This window comes from Camelina sativa, chromosome 3, assembly GCF_030686135.1.
Source record: "Camelina sativa cultivar CO46 ecotype springtype chromosome 3, ASM3068613v1".
Lineage (NCBI taxonomy): Eukaryota > Viridiplantae > Streptophyta > Magnoliopsida > Brassicales > Brassicaceae > Camelina > Camelina sativa.
In genome coordinates this window covers 9541211-9560481 of record NC_141882.1, presented here as the reverse complement: position 1 = coordinate 9560481, position 19271 = coordinate 9541211, and the positions used below count along the sequence as shown (strand labels likewise).

General features: G+C 35.9%; 5 protein-coding genes and 1 pseudogene across 10 annotated transcripts; 4 read left to right on the top strand and 2 right to left on the bottom strand.

The window, feature by feature from the left end:
* Window positions 1-362: 362 nt before the first annotated feature.
* On the bottom strand, window positions 363-2266 carry LOC104776422 (heavy metal-associated isoprenylated plant protein 37-like). Its single transcript, XM_010500490.3, has 3 exons — window positions 1903-2266; window positions 1714-1789; window positions 363-1589 (listed from the first exon to the last, which is right to left on the bottom strand). Exons 1-3 carry the CDS (start codon window positions 2245-2247, stop codon window positions 622-624), a joined length of 1389 nt encoding a protein of 462 aa, XP_010498792.2. The 5' UTR covers window positions 2248-2266; the 3' UTR covers window positions 363-621.
* A 2809-nt stretch (window positions 2267-5075) lies between these two features.
* Window positions 5076-6252, bottom strand: LOC104776421 (heavy metal-associated isoprenylated plant protein 22). The gene is made up of 3 exons (XM_010500489.3): window positions 5963-6252; window positions 5792-5867; window positions 5076-5501 (listed from the first exon to the last, which is right to left on the bottom strand). Exons 1-3 carry the CDS (start codon window positions 6047-6049, stop codon window positions 5206-5208), a joined length of 459 nt encoding a protein of 152 aa, XP_010498791.1. The 5' UTR covers window positions 6050-6252; the 3' UTR covers window positions 5076-5205.
* Window positions 6253-10525: 4273 nt separating this feature from the next.
* On the top strand, window positions 10526-11546 carry LOC104776420 (ethylene-responsive transcription factor ERF069 pseudogene; annotated as a pseudogene). The gene has a single exon (XR_015595418.1). The product of XR_015595418.1 is annotated as an ethylene-responsive transcription factor ERF069 pseudogene (transcript).
* A 383-nt stretch (window positions 11547-11929) lies between these two features.
* Window positions 11930-14177, top strand: LOC104776419 (uncharacterized). Of its 4 annotated transcripts, none has more exons than XM_087508771.1 (6): window positions 11930-12160; window positions 12403-12541; window positions 12635-12728; window positions 12831-13040; window positions 13142-13806; window positions 13908-14177. In XM_087508771.1, the coding sequence occupies exons 2-6, from the start codon at window positions 12428-12430 to the stop codon at window positions 13974-13976; spliced, it is 1152 nt and encodes a 383-aa protein (XP_087364897.1). In that variant the 5' UTR covers window positions 11930-12160; window positions 12403-12427; the 3' UTR covers window positions 13977-14177. The 4 variants fall into 4 exon arrangements, with proteins under 4 accessions (XP_087364897.1, XP_087364896.1, XP_019099156.2 ...); XM_087508770.1 differs by having other exon boundaries at window positions 12045-12160; window positions 13130-13806; XM_019243611.2 differs by lacking the exon at window positions 11930-12160 and having other exon boundaries at window positions 12295-12541; window positions 13130-13806.
* Window positions 14178-14344: 167 nt separating this feature from the next.
* Window positions 14345-15999, top strand: LOC104776418 (uncharacterized). The gene is made up of 4 exons (XM_010500486.3): window positions 14345-14555; window positions 14631-14724; window positions 14827-15036; window positions 15184-15999. Exons 1-4 carry the CDS (start codon window positions 14481-14483, stop codon window positions 15867-15869), a joined length of 1065 nt encoding a protein of 354 aa, XP_010498788.1. The 5' UTR covers window positions 14345-14480; the 3' UTR covers window positions 15870-15999.
* A 29-nt stretch (window positions 16000-16028) lies between these two features.
* LOC104776417 (pentatricopeptide repeat-containing protein At1g22960, mitochondrial) lies at window positions 16029-19200 on the top strand. Of its 2 annotated transcripts, none has more exons than XM_087508760.1 (2): window positions 16029-18803; window positions 18889-19200. In XM_087508760.1, exon 1 carries the CDS (start codon window positions 16410-16412, stop codon window positions 18669-18671), a length of 2262 nt encoding a protein of 753 aa, XP_087364886.1. In that variant the 5' UTR covers window positions 16029-16409; the 3' UTR covers window positions 18672-18803; window positions 18889-19200. The 2 variants fall into 2 exon arrangements, with proteins under 2 accessions (XP_087364886.1, XP_087364887.1); XM_087508761.1 differs by having other exon boundaries at window positions 18875-19200.
* The last annotated feature ends 71 nt before the right edge of the window (window positions 19201-19271 follow it).

The following is a 19271-nucleotide window of genomic DNA, read 5'->3' as shown; positions in this document are numbered from 1 at the left end:
GCGCCAAAACAAAACAAAAAAAAAAATCAGCAAATACCGATTTCCATACGTATCTTGTAAGTTGTAAAGTATCAAAACTAAAAAAGCAAAGGATTGATTGATGCATGACCGGCTAAAGACATTTATTTTAACTAGTCCAATATTAAAAACTCGAACTATGTCTCATTAAATAAGATAGGTGACGCTTATAACGAGACACCTACCGAGAGGTAGCGAGCAGGTGGAATAACTTTTCAGTGGATAGAGAGAATATCTTTTCGAGAGATGCACACAAACCACGTCGTGACAAAACCAAACCGCTCTAAACGCTCTTCTACAAATGTTTTACACCGCACCAACCACTAGTGTTAGAAAAAAGAAACTAGACAAAGCAAAGCATCTCACAAGAAACATCAAAATAACATTCTGGGATTTACATATCAACCAACACCCCTTCATGTCAGTTTAAAACAGCTACATGCCATGCCACACAAAACAAAGTACCCAGTCTAAAAGAAAAAAAACCAAAACCAAACACTAATATATCACATTAGACATTAACATGAAAAAATATTTTAATTAACCTTTTAAAGTCTAGTTTCCACAAGCAGAAAGGAACCTTCCACATCAAGCAACCACACTTTACATGATGTTGCAACCACTGTTATGACTAGTGTCTTCATCACTAGACATGTTTGTTGGAGATGGGTGAATACTTTGCTGCGACTGCTGCTCAGCTGGGTAAGGGTAATAAGGATAATAACTGTAGGGACTAGGGGTATAATTGTAGTAATACCCATTGCTTGATGCTGGAACGAAAGCTGATCTTTGGTACATCATTTGCTGAGGCTGAGGATGCTGATGCATCATTTGCCTACTCTGCATGTTCATTGGATGATGATTGTTGTAGCCATTCATGTTCATCATCATGCCTCCGTTACCATTGTTTAGGTTGTGGTTAGTGACACCGTTGATGTTGTTTAACGCTGGAGCTTGAAGCTGTTGCTGTATCCCATTTGTGGGATGAGTCACGGCGTTTGTTGTGCCGTTGAATCCAGCTAGACCCATGAGAGCTCCAATCTCATTGCTCTCAACACCAGGGTTTATTTTTCCGGCGGTTCTCATTCTCATAGCCGCCATTACTTGTTGAGTGTTCTGGTTTTGGTTGCTCTGCTTTTGGTTGACTTTTTTTGATGCGGCGTTGACTCCGTTGTTTCCATTGTTCATCGCAGCTCCTCCATTGTTTTTCTTGGAGTTGACGACGGTTTTTTGCTGCTGGTTGGCTGGTTTTGGAAGCTGGACGTCTCCGACTTCTCCCTCTCCGCCGTCTTCTTCTTCCTCCATGGCAAAGGCTGCCCCTTTAGGGTTATTCTTGGGCTTGAAAGCTTCAAGACCACTTTTGGCTGAGCCTTGCTTCTGACTCTTTTGAGCGGTGTTCTTAGTGACGTCATTAGTCTTGGCCTTTTGAGGTTGGTTTTGGTTAGGGTTAGGAGACCAAAGCTCGGCGTGTTTGCCGGCTTTAACGAGCTTGTTGATGAGTGTGGCTGAGTCAACTGACCCGGTAACAGTCACCTTTTGATGTTCTGATTCTACCTTCACGTGACAAACTCCTGTTTACGTCAAAACCAGACAATGTATTCGTCAAGAATCCAAGATGAGTAAAGTAGAAATGTTTGCATGTTGTGAACTTAGGGTTGAGGAGAGAAAGAGAGAGAGAGAAGAAGAAAAGAAAACCTTCGATTCTCTGAAGAAGTTTCTTGACTTTTTGGTTACAACCCTCGCAATGGATGTTGACTCTTAGGGAAAACGTCTGTGTTTCTCGATATTAAAAGTCACAAAACCATTAACACAATGGAGAGATCAACGCAACACTAAGAAGGAGCTAGAGAATGATAAAGTGGGGGAAAGTGTTTAAGATTTTACCTGGATCTTTAAGAGCTTAAAGTCTTCATCTTTAGTCATGGCTTTGAACAAAGAAGAAGAGAGAGATGAGTAAAGCGTTTGGGGTTTTTTTATAACTTCTAAGCTTTTTTTAGGAGAAGAAGCTCGGCTTTTGAAGTAAGGCAATTGAGTAGGGGGGGTGGGGGGCTTTGGGGTTAGAGACTTTTTTGCTCTGAAATTTGGAAAGATGTTGAGCGAGTGAGTGAGACTGACACTTAAAAAGTTACAGCGACCTGACCAACTCCTTCCCTCATTAAATTCTGAATTTTTGGAGTTTAAATTGCATAAGAACAAAACATTTTGAAATTTTTTGGAGTTAAATTGCATAGGAACAAAACATTTTGAATTGTACGAATCATTATTTAAGGCATATACTTTTTTATATTTTAGTAACTCCAACAAGAATAGTACTCGTAAAGTATAACAGTAATGAAATTGAAAATAGTAAAGAATTTGTATATTTAGAGAAATATTGTAAATGTCAGAAGAGTGCATGCATGAAGAGTCGGGCCCAACGGTCTGTGTCTAGTCAGTGTTTGGGGTTTGCCTTCTCCCACACTCTTCTCGAGCTTCTCCCTCTCTTTTCCCAACTTGTTCTTCCTTTTCTTTTCTTAGAATAATAGAGTAACATATGCTAATCTATATGCCAATGAAATGACATAATAGTAAATGATTATATCTGAAATTTTATACAATATGATAACAATAAGTTGTAGCTTTGCGTCTGTACAAAAAAAAAAAAGTTGTAGCTTTGCAATTTACATTTCAATCTTCTTTGTTACCATAACCTAGTCAACAAAACTTGATTTTTATATTTGATGTTATCCCCAACTTTGTTTGTTTTCTGTCTTTTCAGTCTACTACACTTAAGAAAAAAGGTAGACATGCAATGTTATTATGTTACGCGATTCAGCGGGTATGGCCTTTCAGATTAATCTAATATGGGCCGAAAACAGAAAATCAAGGCCTGTTCTATATCAAAATAGTGTGATTTCATTATGTTCTGTTATTTTGGATATGTTTTTTTTTTCTGTTATGCACTTATTATACTGTAACCAGAGTAAATCTTGAATTGAAACTCACACTAATCACTAGATTTGTAGTGATATTATCATCATTATATATTATATATGTCTACTGGTCAAAGAGAAAATCACATAGTACTAATAACTATAGAAAATGAGACTTGTTACCTAATTTTGATCCACATGATAACTTTTTGTTATTTGAATCATATACAATCTTGATTGATAATGTAATTTGGGAATGCAAATTCTTACAGCACATAAGATAATTTCAAGCGTCTAATAAACTGCAACAACAAAAACAAATATACTATAAACAACTCAAATATCAAAACCATAACATTGATACCCAAATCAATAACTCAAATATCAAAACTATATGTGATAGATGCACTTTAGATTTGGGAGTTTCCAGTTGCCACAATCAATAGTCCAATACATGTTCCTTTCACGATAAATCTAGTTACCAAAATTCGTAGTGATCAGACGACAAAAAAAAAAAAAAAAAAAATTGTAGTGATCACATGATATGTTATATCCATAGCCAACATTACATTATGGTATTAATACTTGATGTAAACTGCACATTTCAGTATTATCCTCTATATTTCCTTTCCGGCCGTGATTAGAGTTTCAAGTCGAATAATTTAACCGTTCATGTCCCAAACACCGTACACGTGACAATAAAAAACATAAGCTCCAGAACCCTGGGCCTCACAGCATCAACGAAACGTTGACTCCTAATTTCAAAGTCTTCAAGTCTCGACGCCACGCGTTTGCTGTGTTACTCCTCATCTGTCCATTAGTTTTGTGTCTTTTCAAAATTTCACATGCCATAATAGACTTTCAGAATATGTTCATTTGATTGGGGTCGTAATTAATAATTAGTCATGTCATTACCCGACAATGTACTTACATGTCCTCTGATCGTATTATCAAATAATTTTCATATTTAGTTCCTTTTTTCCGTTAGAGGGTCGTATATCATTTTCTTAAGGCATCCCTTAACCAACCACGTTATATTATAAGGAACACACACAATTAATAAATTTTACTAACAAGAAAACTTGTCCCTTTGCTGGTGGTCGGCAAACTATGCTATGTTCCAAAATTTTAATAAGTTGTTTTGGAAAATTTTGAGCAATTGCATATTCAATGATTTACTTTTCATTATATATCTATTGACTAACAAATATCTTATCTTATCCAAAGACATCATCGTCGACATATCTACTTCCACCGAGGAACAATACCATAAATTACGTAGAGATACAATAAGGACCCATGCGAATAAAATTGTTTACCGTCGGATCTTACACTTGTCATAGGTGTACAACAAAAGGGCAGAGATGGCATATAATTGTTTGATGTTTGGCTTTTCACTTGCCAAGGATTTCTTCAGCGTCATAGGATCTTTCAACTTTTTATTAACCAACCACTGCCTCCACAAAACTCTGTTACTAGTATCAACTATCAAGTGAATACAAACAAAATTATTGGCCTAAGATAGTTATTTGAATACTTTAGTTTAACAGGTGTAGGGTATGGATTCAATTATATATTCGATGAATGATATTTTAGGGACAAAAACGAAGATTTATAATTTTAATACCTCACCCGTTCACAGCCATGCTAATCCTTTAATCACGGAATGTTTAAAAGAATGTCACCGTTGACGACATCTCAACCGAAGGAATTAAAAACATTCACAGTTTATGACTTTATGTCTATAATATGGTGGTCTTTTTTTTGCTTAATAAAACCAAATAGAATGTATCTTTCCGTTTAAATTTTGGATCCGGTTTTTGATCGAATTTATCTTTTATTATTAAATAAATGCAAATTCCATCTATATTTTCTTTCATTTTTCAATTTAATTTTTGATTGATCAGATTGGCAAAACAAAACCTTTTAATCATTCTAACTAATTATAGACTTGGTTTTGTGTTATTAAGGTATTAACCACCCAAAATTATATATACATTTTAAGGCGTTAAATCTCATTAAAATGCTTCCGGCAAAAACTAAGAAGAAGCCTTAAGTTTTTGCATGAAATACAATTTAAACAACTTAAATCATTCATACAGAAAGCAAGTAAAACTATATTATTAGGAGATAAAAAGCCACTACTAGCTAGTTAAACGCAGAGTAATTACTATATTTGTTTTGCTTCTGACTTAATACAGTAACAAAAAAAAGTTCCACTATAAACTTTATAAAACGTTATACATTATTAATTAATTATATAACACCGGCTTATTCACATAACAGTGCAGGCGTTAGGGTTCTCGTCGCTGAAAAGGGACATGAGCTTATCGTCTGTACCTCCCGGCTGCGCCTGAGCTTGCTCTGACTTCCTCACGAAACCCGGTGGGGCTCTCTTGTCGTAAGCTCCGGCGGCGTACGGATAAGCAACCATTGTGTACGGAACATACGGCCACAACTCAGCTTTCTTCTTCCCGGTGCTCTGCACTGTCTTCAGCACTTTCTTGGGATCCACGTAGCCACTCACCGTCACTTTGTGAATCTTTCTGTTCACTTCCACTGATTTTGCTCCTAAAGAAAAGAAAAGAAACCAGTGGTGTGTATATTAGTAAGGCCATGTTTGGCTGATTTGGGAGGGAGTTTTGTTTTTTGATATATGACGTGTTAGATTACATAATCATGGTTAGTATTAATAAGGTAAAGAGTCAAAGTTTAGAGTTTTCTTATATTTGGTATGGATAGTTTCGTGTGGGTGATAAATTACTTGTAGAACAATTATATATTTGCACCAATTGATTGCTACGAGAAGATAGTCGTGTTTGAGTGAAGGGAACTACTTGAGAGTTAGGTGAGAATCGAACCTTTCATGGAGGAAACAGCGTTCTTGATTTTGCGTTCGCATCCGTCACAGTCTATCTTTACCTTTATATTCACCGTCTGTTCAATATCAAAAAAAGATTAAAGGGTAAGCAAAGATATAAGTAAACGAAACAAGAGCTAAACCGCGTATCGGTTAGGGATTTTTTAATTACCTGCATGACTTTACGCTTCTTCCGTTTTCTAATTGAGACGTCGAAATGGTTAGAGAAATACTCAGAGAGAGAATCAAGAGCTCCCATGTTTTACTATATCACAAACTAAGCGAGAGAGAAAGAGATGGAGCTAGTGATGAATAGAATGGGTGGCGTTTCTTATATAGGAAAGTTTGGTGTGGACCGTGTGGTGGTGAATATAATGTTCTGAGTATTAGGAAACAACAATGATTTATTTATTGATGATTTGAGCATTTATTTAATTAATATTATTAGGTGTGTACATACTTAAACCTAGAGGTGCCCCTCAATCTAATCTATTGGTAAACTGATGTGCTACTCCAAAATATTTCCCGGCGGACAACGAGGACGTACGTTTCTAATGTTCCTTTCCCTCATCATGAGGTCATTTTCTTCTTTTCTTAATGGGTTAGTTATTCGTCTTATATATATATATATATATATATATATATATATATATAAAATTGACTATAGAAAAACTTGATTATAATAACTTCATCAGTTAATTGTAGTGTTAGATTTGATTTTTAACATTTTAAATGATAAAATGTTAATTAGTATGGATATTAGGTATCTGCAAATTAAGGGGATTACTGCACTTTGATTTTATTTACGTACTTTTCTCTAATTAGGATTGATAGTATAATTTTGTGTACCACGCAAGCAGCATCTGCGACCCACACAAACACGTATATACAAATAATTGAAACACAACATATACAGTAAACAAAATGGAGCCCACCTACACAAAATTGAAAATTGAATCACATATCTAGAAATTTAGCAACCAATGCAAACGATGCATGCATTTTACATTCTTTTCCTATTCTATCGCGATTGCTTTTGTCATAGTAATTCATCCAAAGATCTTATTGCATTTTAGTATGGATAGTTTTTTTTTCTACTGTAACAAAGAAGTACTATTTTTAGTTTTTAACTCTGGACCATCCGACCATGCTACCATGGTCAATCCGTAATTTTTCTTCTTAATTAGGTTTAACAAGAGCACCGACGTTAATGTATAATACACACACGTACATGTAGTAGACATGCAAGTACAAAAAGCTACTACTTTCTTATTTTCGTCGGCTAATAAAAGACCAAAAAAAACTGAAAAACCTAAAATAAGAAGAAAATTAAACAAAGCGAAATGGAAATTACGTTGGGTGATTGTTCCGCTTAGGATTAGCTAGTGTGGTTTTATGGAAATTCAGATACCAATTGAGTTAACATTTCTAAGTTTGACATGGACGTTATATGATATATATATTGATATGGTAGCCCGTAGCCACCTAAACTTTTAGATGTTGGAAAGTTTTCTCTAAAGAAATGTATATATGGTGATGGTGGCTTTTATCTTTATCCAATCTAAGCGTGATATTTGATCAGAGAACTTTTATATGGTAATCTTTAATTAATCTTTATATGGTAATCATGGTCGTAGAATATTCATTCATGCATGTCCACATCAATTACATCTTATTATATAAAACTCGATGTGAAAGTTACTCATTAACAATGACACGTGTCAAATATATTAATTAGATTTTGACACGTGTCATTTTTTTATATAAATGTAGTATGACAACTAAATATATTTAAAGAATTTTACATGTTTATATTTTAAAAAAATTTATTTTTCTAAATCAGAAAGGAAAACTAACAAAATCGATATATTTTTCATTGTATGCTAATTATATTATACATGTGTTCTCAATAACATTTGACATGTATAATCAAAAACAAAATTAATTAAGCATGTATATTAATCAATAAATAATGAATAAGATAGTTAAAAAGAATAACATAAGTTATTTAAAATAATTTTAGTCGGATATAAGTTGTATTTATCGTTGTAATATCAATTTTTATTGTAAGTAAGCACACAAAACCTTGAAAGAATAATGAACTTAAAAAAAAAATTTCAACACATGATGTGTATTAGTATAGTTTTACATGTTTTATTTTAAATATTTTAATGCATGTAGTAATATGAGAAACCTGAAAAAAAAATTTTAAAAAAATGAGTTTATAAGAATGAATTTTTGGTTAACTGATGAAAATTGACAAAAGTATTACTTATGAAATCATGACATATGAATAATATTTAGGATATTTTTGGATTTCTAAAATTTTTATGGATATTAACTGACTTTTTTTACTGATTATTTTTTATCGTTAAATTTAAATTAATAACATTATACATATTAGAAGTTACATGTGATAATATCAATAACTATCAAATATTAATCCATCATCAATATAAGCGAATATGAGTTAATACAATGCATCACCTTGCAGCTTGAAGCATCATTCTTGTCCAATGCAGCAGCAAAAGAGCTATATTTGGACACCAAATCATTCATCTCCATCGGAGAAGGTACAACAATAAACCCGACAATATACAAAGAACCAACAGAAATAAAATATATATTAAATTTTATATAAAAGAGATAATATTATAGAATAAAAGAGGATAAAACGTAAATAGAGATTATGTATGCGCTAAAGGTTTCATTATACAGAAATATATATATATATATATATATATATATATATATATTAACTTTTCTGTATAATATTATTTTTATTATTATAGTATATTAGCCAATTATAGATTCCTCATGTCTTCCATGACATTAACACATTTTAGACAATATTTCTGTATAATATGAACTCATAGTGCACTGGCGGTACTCGGCCACTGATTTTCTATCGGGGTTTGATGTATTATTCTCAATATTAATCCATCTCCGTTAATATTACGTTGGGAGATTGTTCCGCTTAGGATTAGCTAGTTTGGTTTTATGGGAATTCTGATACCAATTAAGATAACAATTCTAATTTGAAATGGACGTTATGTGATATGGACCATATGGTAGCCCGTAGCCACCTAAACTTTTGTTATTGGAAAGTTTTCTCTAAAGAAATGTATATATGGTGATGGTGGCTCTTAATCTTTCTCCAATCTAAGCGTGATATTTGATCAGAGAACTTTATCATGGTCGTGATATTCATTCATGCATGTCCACATCAATTACATAGTTTTATAAAAAAAAGTTCATCGAAGTTTATTCTTTCGCTGCTGTGACCTGGAACTCAGGATATATTTCTAAATGTCAAAAAATAATTGTTTAATAAACATCTTTGATAAATTTTTCAAAATTTAATTAATAACGCCGTTTACCAAAAGTGCCGTGTCAAATAATACGACTCTCGTAGATTTCTATCTAGTTAAAAGATAAAAAAATATTTTGTTATATATTCTATAGAACTTAATTATGTCATGTTCTTATGGTATATATTAAACTATATACCAACAAAAACAATCAGTGGTCACGAGTATAATTTAATAAATAGAATTGATTTGTGCTTGATAGTAAACTGAATTGTCAGAAAAATATGGGGGTTTGGGGCAGATTAGGTTGATATATTGGTAAACGTCCCTTTTACCCGTTGGGTTTTATCTCTCTCTCTTCATATTTCGTGGTGCAATGCAACTGGTGGATACGAATTGTTTGATAACAAAATAGTCTCAGTAACTTGTGGTGGTGACGAATGATAATAAATCAGTCATATCATATGCATATAGTATATATGAGAAAACGATATAATACTAATAATATAAAGTACGTCACTATATAGTTGAAATCATGCGAAAGATATCGCAAACGAAACATCGCTCGAAGAGAAAACATGGTATATGATTTTTTTTTTCAAACTTGGTCATATATACACATCTTATAAAAATGATCTCATGTGTTTTACGTTAATTGGTTGACGATATAGTTTTCAGTGTGGGTATTATACGTTTTCTTGTTGATTAAGATCATTTAGCCTTTAGGGTTGATTAAGAATCTATGATTAAAAAAAGTAATTGTAACTATTGTGGTACTAGCTAGTATCATGAAGTAATTATAATCATACATCTTTTAGAATAAGCATATACAGGTTTTGATATATCGAGTTCATGAGAATGCCCATACATATTCAAATTGTCCTCATCAAGAGAAGATATTGCAAATATATATTAAAATTTTGAGTATTGGTAAAGTTATTATAACTTGTAGACAAAGTCCAACACCAAGTGTTTTATCAAAATCATAAAACGCTCTAATCATGCAATGTGGATTTAACTTGTCATTGATGGATGGTCAAATAGTTATTAACTTATTTTATCCAAATGTCAATCATACTTGCTAGTTTTGAACTTTTGATGAATGGAAACTTTACAATGTCAAATCAAAATCCAAACATTTGGTCGGTCATATTGGAACTATAGAGAAGCTTCAAGGCCCAAAAGAAGCAGGTTTTGCCAAACCCTCGAAGTCCAAGACTGGTGTAGCTTACGTTGGGCTTTTTCGTATTTTTGGGCATTGAAAACCAAATAAACTGAATTTTTGATTTTCAAATTTCAAAACCGACTCGAACATTGATTTTACTTTTTTTCACCCATGACTTGACATTATTTTATTATTCCCAAAAACAGATTCGTTTTTCCATATATATATATATATATTTTTTTTTTTGGTGGATGAATTTGAAAATTTCAAAACCGACTCAAATTGGGATTTTTGATCAATACTCATCATCGGTCATCGGATTATAAAAAGATAAGAGAGATACATTACATTACATACAGTAAGGTCGGTTAAAAACTTGTGATTAAGTAACGAACAAGCCAAATCCTTTCTTCTTTTTCCTCTATTAAAGACTTCGAACACAACAACAAACCCTAAACCAACCAACCTTGGCTCCGTCGTCAAAAATTCTCCCGGCGAAGATGAAAAAAATTGTTCGAATTTCATTCACAGACATGGAAGCAACCGATTCTTCAAGCAGCGAAGACGAATCATCATCGTCTCCTCCGTCGTCGCGTCGTCGAGGCAAGAAGCTAGTCAAGGAGATCGTACTCGATTCTTCCGATCCACAGGCCGAGGTCAGGAAGACTCGGTTTAAAATCAGGATTCCGTCGAGGTTTCTTGCCGCGACTAAGACGACGGAGACTAAGAAGAAGAAGTACCGCGGCGTGAGGCAGAGACCTTGGGGAAAGTGGGCGGCTGAGATTAGATGTGCTAGTAGAAGAGCTCACGGCGGCGGCGGTGGTGGTGGTAAAGGAGGAGGAGGAGGAAGACCTCAACGTATATGGCTAGGGACTTTTGAAACAGCAGAGGAAGCTGCTCTTGCTTATGATAACGCTGCGATTCAGCTTCTTGGACCTGATGCGCCTACTAATTTTGGCCGTCCTGATGCTGCTGCTCCTGCCGTCATGAAGCTTCAAGATTCCGATGCTCCCTCCTCCGCTAAGACGCCTCCGGTGGTTTAACTTTGTAAATTTGATCTTTTTCTTCTTTTTTTTTTTTTTTTTTTTTTTTTTTTTTTTTTTTATAACTTTGCAACTTCTCTTTGTACATGCTTTCAGTTTCTGAAGTTACTAATTCCTCATTCCCAGATTCTTGGTTTTTTTTTTTTTTTTTGAAAATTGTATATTGTGATCTGGTGTGATGGTGGTTGGTGTCTTTATTGGCCTGAATTGGAAAACTATTGCTTCAATTTGAGACTATTGTTCTATGAATTTGGCTTAGTTCCTACTTAAAAAAAACTTCCTATTTTGTTGTCTCTTGGTTCATCTCCTTAGCTCTTGTGTTGTGCTTATGCTGACTCTGTAGCTGCTGCTGGTTCCAACCTCGTCCAAGTTCATGATCTGTGATAGTGGATTCTATGTGTTGTTGAACCAACCTGACTTTGATCGGTCTTTGTTGTTGTCACTTTTCACCAACTGAAAAAAGGATTCATGTGTGTTTATTAAAGTTTGAGGCAATGGTAATATGGCTGTTAGCTAGGGATGTTGTACCAACCAACCGACCGACTCTCTCCTCCCATCTCAGGGTGGGGGCATGAACTTATTTCTTTAAAAGGTTCTGAAGAAAATCTGGTTTCGCTTTTGAGACCGGAACTCAGTGTAGGACCAGTTTTGTCTTAAACCCACATCATAACAATAACACAAAGCTGCTGGTTCACAACTCACAAGAAGACCATTAAAAACATAATCTTTTTCCTTTCAGTTCATCTAAAAAACAGAACAGTCACATATTCCACCTAGAACTGAATTCTCATAACACTGTAAACCAAATAAATAAAAAAGACCCTCCTTTTTTACAACCTGGTTCTATAAAAGTGAGTTCTTTTTTTCTCTTAAGGACCCTCAACTGAGCTAGAGAGAGAGTTGATGATGCCAAAGCCTAGGCATGATGAATATTGCAATAATATTGTTAACGTTTCTTCTGTTCTGTGTTTAAATTTCTTTGCTTTAATAATTGAAAACAAGCAATCTTTCATCTTTGGATCGTTTTAACTTTGGAAAATCCAAAATTCTCCAAGGGCTTTTCCGTAAATAACACTAGTCAGTCTCCTCCTAGGTGATGAAACGACAGCAAAGCATTCATGCAAAACCCTCAAAAGAGTTTGGGAATGGGGAAATCAAAGAGGACGAAAATGGGGAAATCAAACAAAGAAGATCTAAACCAATCTCTGATCATGCATCCTAACACCATCCAAGTATTATTCTTCATAATCTTACATTTTTTGTTTTGTTTTATGTTGAATTAGAATCGTAATCGGACATGGATTTCATGCCCAATTTTTTTGCAGTTTTTGGATCAGACAGCCTCTCTTACAGTGGAACAAGTTAAATGGCAACAAGTTCTTCAGATGTCTGATCACCTCTCTAAACAAGCCACCATAGGTTTCTTTGTTAATTTTCTCAGATTCCTTTTAATTTTGTGATTTCTTCTTCTTCTCAATTTGTGCTTTGCTTTTGGTTGTGGGGTTAATAATAATGCTATAGTGGGAATGCTGTGGAATGAAGAATCTCCAAAAGCTGAATCACTTAAGGAGACAATTGAGTCTTACTTCATTTCTCTTCAAGGGTTTTTGCTTTGTTGCCATAAAATCGCAGTTTCTGCTGGTCCTACTCTGTCTTCACTCATACACGTCTCTGTTAAGCAAATCGTCGATTCTAGTTTGGAATTGTCAAAGGGTTCTGTCTCCCTTTACGGTAATAATTAAAAAGTTTAATACTTTTGCTCCCATTACTCAACAATCTCTCAATGTTACAAGGGTAGTGTAGCCATTGCTTAATTGTAGATGATTTTGCAGAGGGAACATATGAAAAAGACAAGAAGCCGTATGTTCCGAAGCTTACAGCAGTAGTTTTGGAGGCATGGTTTAATTTCAAGAAGGTTCCTTCAACAAACCTCATCGCTATAGGCAATGCTATCTCGCAGGTTGCTGTTATCATGAAGGATGTTCTTAATAAGATGAAAGATGTGAAGCGGCCTGCTTGTCCTTCAAGTGAGTGTGAGGCATCATCTGGTGATGTTTTTTCTCCTGAACAGATAGAGTTTGCTAAACTGGTTGCTGACATTGTGTCTGAGGCGATCATGGTGGTAATAGTCATTCGAGTAATGACTAAGAAGATTGGGATGGAGAATCCAAAGGAGGATAGCGAATTTGTGGACTCTCTAGAGAAAGTACTAAAGCTGTGTCAAAGAAGTGGTGCAGAGATTGAAAAGCTTGGAACTTGCGTTTATCATTCACCTCTGGAGATTGACAAAATGGTTCAAACGGTGAAGATACTAGGGGCAAATCTTGATGAAGTTGAGGCTGAAGTTGAGCATAAGAAGTGGTCTTCCAACGCCTTTCCGGGAGTTTGCAGAAAGCTGCGAGATGCGATCAAACTCATGGAAGTTGGATTGGAGAAAAGAAAGAATCTGAATCATATTATGATTGCTCATCAGAACACCATTTACAATACCCTCCAGGCATGTTTTTCTTAACCATTTTGGTTTGTTTCATGTCATGTATTCTCGCGATGAATTAGAATTGTAATTAGACAAAGATTGTGCCAAACTTTTTTTTGTAGTTGTTCAATCCAACAGCGTCTCCTCCTACTCAAGAAAAAGTTATCCGGTTCACTGTTATAGATGACTGATCACCTCTCTAAACAAGCAACCATAGGTGGATCTCTTCTCTGCATTGCACTGCTATATCTTTCTTTGTTCATTGTTTTGTTTCCTCTCTAACTTTTTTGTAGTTGTTCAAGATCTGGTTCACTTTGTAGTTGGACTTCACTAGACTAGCTTCGTCTAGTTCACAAAACCATTAGTAACAAACTAAGCAGTTTTTATATCCAGTAATTATGTAAAAACATCATCAATTCCTTTGAACCAAACCATATAAAAACAATTTTGCTTGAGCGCTGGATCTTTCATAACTTGACAGTCAATAAAACAAGCCAAAGCATTCAAAGCCTCCTGTCCTGTGGGTTTTCTCTAAACTTGAAAAGCAAAACTTTGGGAGGGCTGTTCTGTAAATATTAACACTAGCTCATAAGTCCTAAAACGACATCGTTACGAACCGTAGTCAAAAACCCTTTAGGCTTTTTAGCTTAGCAGCGCTTGATAGACGTCAAGAGTTTGAGAAGGAAGACAGAAAAATGGTGAAATCGAAGAAAGAAGATCTAAATCAGTTTCTGATTTCTCATCTCAACACCATCTATGATACCCTCCAGGTAATTTATCTTCTTACCTTTATTCATACAATTTCACACCACAGTAAAGATTCGTAATCAGACAAATTTTTGCAGTTGTTCGATCGAACAGCGTCTCCTACAGTGGAGAAAGTTAACTGGAACGATGTTCTTCAGATGTCTGATCACCTCTCTAAACAAGCCACCATAGGTTTTTTTTAAAAACTTTAATTTCACCGTTATATAATTTTTTCCTCTGTTAAGATTTCGTCTTCTCAATTTGAGCTTTGCTTGGTTGGTGTTAAAATGCTAGTGGGAATGTTATGGACTGGAGAATCTCCAAAAGCTGAATCACTTAAAGAGACAATGGAGTCTTACTTCAATGCTCTTCAAGGTTTTTTGCTTTGTTGCCATGGAAGCACAGTTGGTGCTGGTCCTACTTTGTCTTCAATCATACACGGTTCTGTTAAGCAAATCGTCGACTCTAGCTTCAGATTGTTGCAGGGTTCTGTCTCCTTATACGGTAATAATGAGAAAGTTTTATACTTTTCTCCCATTATGTTATCATTCATTGAACTCGTTATGTCATACTGTAGTATGTGTAGTCCTGAACATACTTCTAGTGAGTTTTTTAATTGTGGATGATTTTGTTTTTGTATATGTAAACTAGAGGGATCATATGAAAAGGATAAGAAGCCTTCTATTCCTCAGCTGTCGGGAGTGGTTTGGGAGGCATGCTCCAGTTTCAAGAAGGTTCCTGCAACAAACATAACTGCAATTGGTAGGGCTATTACACAGGTTGCAGTCTCCATGAAGGATGTTCTTAGGGAGATGAAAGAAGTGAAGCCAGCTGAATGTGAGGCATCTGGTGATAATATGTCAGGTGATGATGATGATGATGATGACGATATAGGCGATGATTTGTCTCCTGAAGAAATGGAAGTTGCTACAATGGTTGGTGAGATTGTATCTGAGACAATCACGGTGATAAAAGAACTCATTAGAGTTATCACTAGCATGATTAAGCTAGAGAATCCAAAGGATAACAGCGGGTTTGTGGAGTCGCTTGAGAAGCTACTGAAGCTGTGTAAAGGAACAGGAGTACAAATCGATGAGCTTGGAGCTTGCGTCTATCCACCTCAGGAGGTAGACAAAATGAAGCAAACGGTGAAGATAATACAGGGAAATCTTGACCAAGTTGAGACTGAAGTTAAGTCTTTAAAGAGTTCCACAGATGGGTTTACGGGAGCCTGCGGTAAGCTGCGAAACTCGTTGAAACACATGGAAACTGAATTGGTTAAAAGATCTGAAGCTGAGCTAGTTGTTGAAATGGAAAATGTTACTCTTGGCAATTAGAAAGTTTGGATTTTGTTTTGCTTTGTTTCAGTAGCTAGCTTCTGTTGGGAAGTGTTGCTTGTGTTGTTACTAACATTCATGTAATATGTATTGTTCAATGCGTTTTTGCATACGTGATACATTACCTAAATTTATAGATTTTGAGAATAGATTTCGAACATGCTGTAGAACATGTTCATGTGAGAATGTAGCTAGTCTGATACGGACAAGTAGGTAACATGATAAAATCACATGAGAATGTTTTCCAAAACCAAATCCAAAAAGGCAAACCGGTTACATTTCTGGATCGTGGTTAAATCGGTCGGAACCTTTGACTTCAGAAAGGAAATTTGAGCACAGAACCGAATTTAAACGGTATAAACCGTGGGTTTAATACGGTTAAAGATACAAATTAAACCGGAAGGGAGATTGAATTACGGTTGAACCGGTACGGTTAAGAGGACATCGAGATAAACCCTTATTTTGTGAAGCTCCGGGGAGAGAAGTTGATCGCCGAGGCACGGGAGGAGAGATGGCACCACAAGGCTTCGTGGAGAGTTAATGGCCGCTCCTCCTACCTTCTCAAGGATCTTTGAAATCATTGATTCTCTTGAAATCCATTTTGGTTCCTATGTGTTCCTCTCTGTTTCCTCAATGATCCTATGTCTCCGTCTCTGTCTCAGAGCTTCGAGATCTTTCTTCTCTATTTCCACTACCAGCAACAACTGCAATAACCTATCACGCTTCCTCTTTCGATTCTCTACTCTTCCTCATTGCGCCGCTGCGTTTTCGTCTTCTACTTCCTCCAATCTCGAGTCTTATTACGCTAATCTCATTTTGACCTCCCACGGAGGAAACAAACCTAATCAGAATCAGAAGTGGACCTCTCATCAGTTTCGTATCCTCTTGACTGATCCAGATTTGCTTGTTAGAGTACTCAATATGATTAGGGCAAAGCCCGAGATCGCGTTTCGGTTTTTCAATTGGATACAGAGGCAGAGCGATGTGAAGCAGTCACGTCAAGCTTTCGCAGCGATGCTTGAGATTTTAGCTGAGAATGATTGGATGAGTGAAGCCTACTTGGTCGCTGAGAGGAGTATCGATCTCGGTATGCACGAAATTGACGATCTTTTGATTGATGGGAACTTTGATAAGCTGATTGCTATCAAGCTTTTGGATCTGTTGTTGTGGGTTTACACTAGGAAGTATATGGCGGACAAGTGTTTGATTAGTTTTGAGAAGATGATTAGGAAAGGGTTCTTACCTAGTGTTAGGAATTGTAACAGTGTTTTGAAAGTTCTTAGGGATTCGAGGTTGATGAGTAAGCCTCGAGAGGTTTACGGGATGATGGTTGAGAATGGTATTTTGCCAACGGTTATCACGTTCAACACTATGTTGGATTCTTGTTTCAAGGCTGGTCATTTGGAGCAAGTCGACAAGATTTGGTTAGAGATGAAGAGAAGGGATATCGAATTTAGTGAGGTGACTTACAATATACTGATCAATGGATTTTCCAAGAATGGTAAAATGGAGGAAGCTAGGCGGTTTCATGGAGATATGCAAAGATCTGGCTTCCCTGTTACGTCGTATTCTTTTAATCCGTTGATTGAAGGGTACTGCAAACAAGGCTTGTTAGATGAAGCTTGGGGAGTTACCGACGAAATGGTCAATGTTGGTCTTTATCCAACCACAGCCACATATAATATCTATATACGAGCTCTCTGCGAGTATGGAAAGATCGATGATGCAAGACAGGTGTTATCTAGTATGGCAGCTCCTGATGTTGTGTCTTATAACACTCTGATGCATGGGTACATCAAGATAGGGAAGATGGTAGAGGCATCTCTCTTGTTTGATGACTTGAGAGTTGGAGATATCAGTCCCAGTGTTGTCACCTACAATACTCTAATAGATGGTCTTTGTGAGTCAGGGAACTTGGAAGGTGCTCTCCGGTTAAAAGAAGAGATGACGGACCAACTGATATTTCCTGATGTGATTACGTACACGACTCTTGTAAAAGGATTTGTTAAGAATGGGAATCTTTCCATGGCAACCGAGATTTATGATGAGATGCTGAAGAAAGGAATTAAACCTGATGGATATGCATACACTACAAGGACTGTGGGTGAAATGCGGCTTGGAGATTCAGACAAAGCGTTTCGTCTGCACGAAGAGATAGTTGCAAAGGATCATCATCATGCTCCGGATCTGATCATCTATAACGTTCGTATAGACGGACTCTGCAAGGTTGGGAATCTGGAAAAAGCGATTGAGTTTCAGCGTAAGATTTTTAGAGTTGGTCTTGTCCCAGATCATGTTACTTACACCACGGTTATTCGCGCTTATTTGGAGAAGGGCCGGTTTAAGATGGCTAGTGATTTGTATGATGAAATGCTGAGTAAAAGGTTATCTCCCAGTGTGATTACTTACTTTGTGTTGATTCATGGTCATGCGAAAGCAGGGAGGCTAGACCAAGCCTTACAGTATTCTACCGAGATGAAAAAGAGTGGTGTCCGTCCAAATGTCATGACATACAATGCTCTTATACATGGCTATTGCAGAGCTGGTGATATAGATGAAGCTTACAAATACTTTTGCAAGATGGAAGAAGATGGGTTTTCACCGAACAAATATAGCTACACTATGCTTATAAGCAAGAGCTGTGAGCTCGAGAAATGGGAAGAGGTTGTCAAATTGTATAAAGAGATGCTAGATAAAGAGATTGAGCCAGATGCTTACACACATAATGCCTTGTTCAAGCATTTGGATAAAGACCACGCGTCACGAGAGGTCGAGTTAGTTGAAAAGTTATTACTCAGTTGACGAGGAAGCAAAGGTGGGGGGTGTCTTTGATCATATTTTTTCTTGGAGCTGGCCGGTTTGTCCCTTGAATGTGCATATTGATCAATATTTACAATTACTGTGCACAGCCTAGTTGATCGCTCAGCTTGATTGGTATGTTACAAACTCTTCTCTCTCAAGCTTTCATCTAGGCTATCTTTGATTGATTGTAGATTATAATGCAGCTATACGTCTGCAGGGGAAACATACTCTGAGCTCTGGCCAGAATCATCGATCCAATGTTGTTGAAAGCTCATTTGCTTTATAAAAGCTTAACTTATTCTTACACAGCAAAGGCAAAGAGAATAGGGAATAAAGAGTGTTGCCACATAAATGGTGTTTTGCAAAAGGAAGTTCACACAGTCAGTGAAAGAAGATCTCATGTGATGTATTGTTTAATTCTTTGGACCAATTTTTGGGAATAGAGAAAGAAAATGTCAAAAAAAATAAAAGAACATAAAATTTCATATTTGGGAAGAACAACCAAAAAGTACAAAGCTCTGTTTCTCTCTACACTCTAAGCATGTTTTACGTAAAAAAAAAAAAAAAACACTAGAATCACTTCTCTCTCTCTCTCTCTCT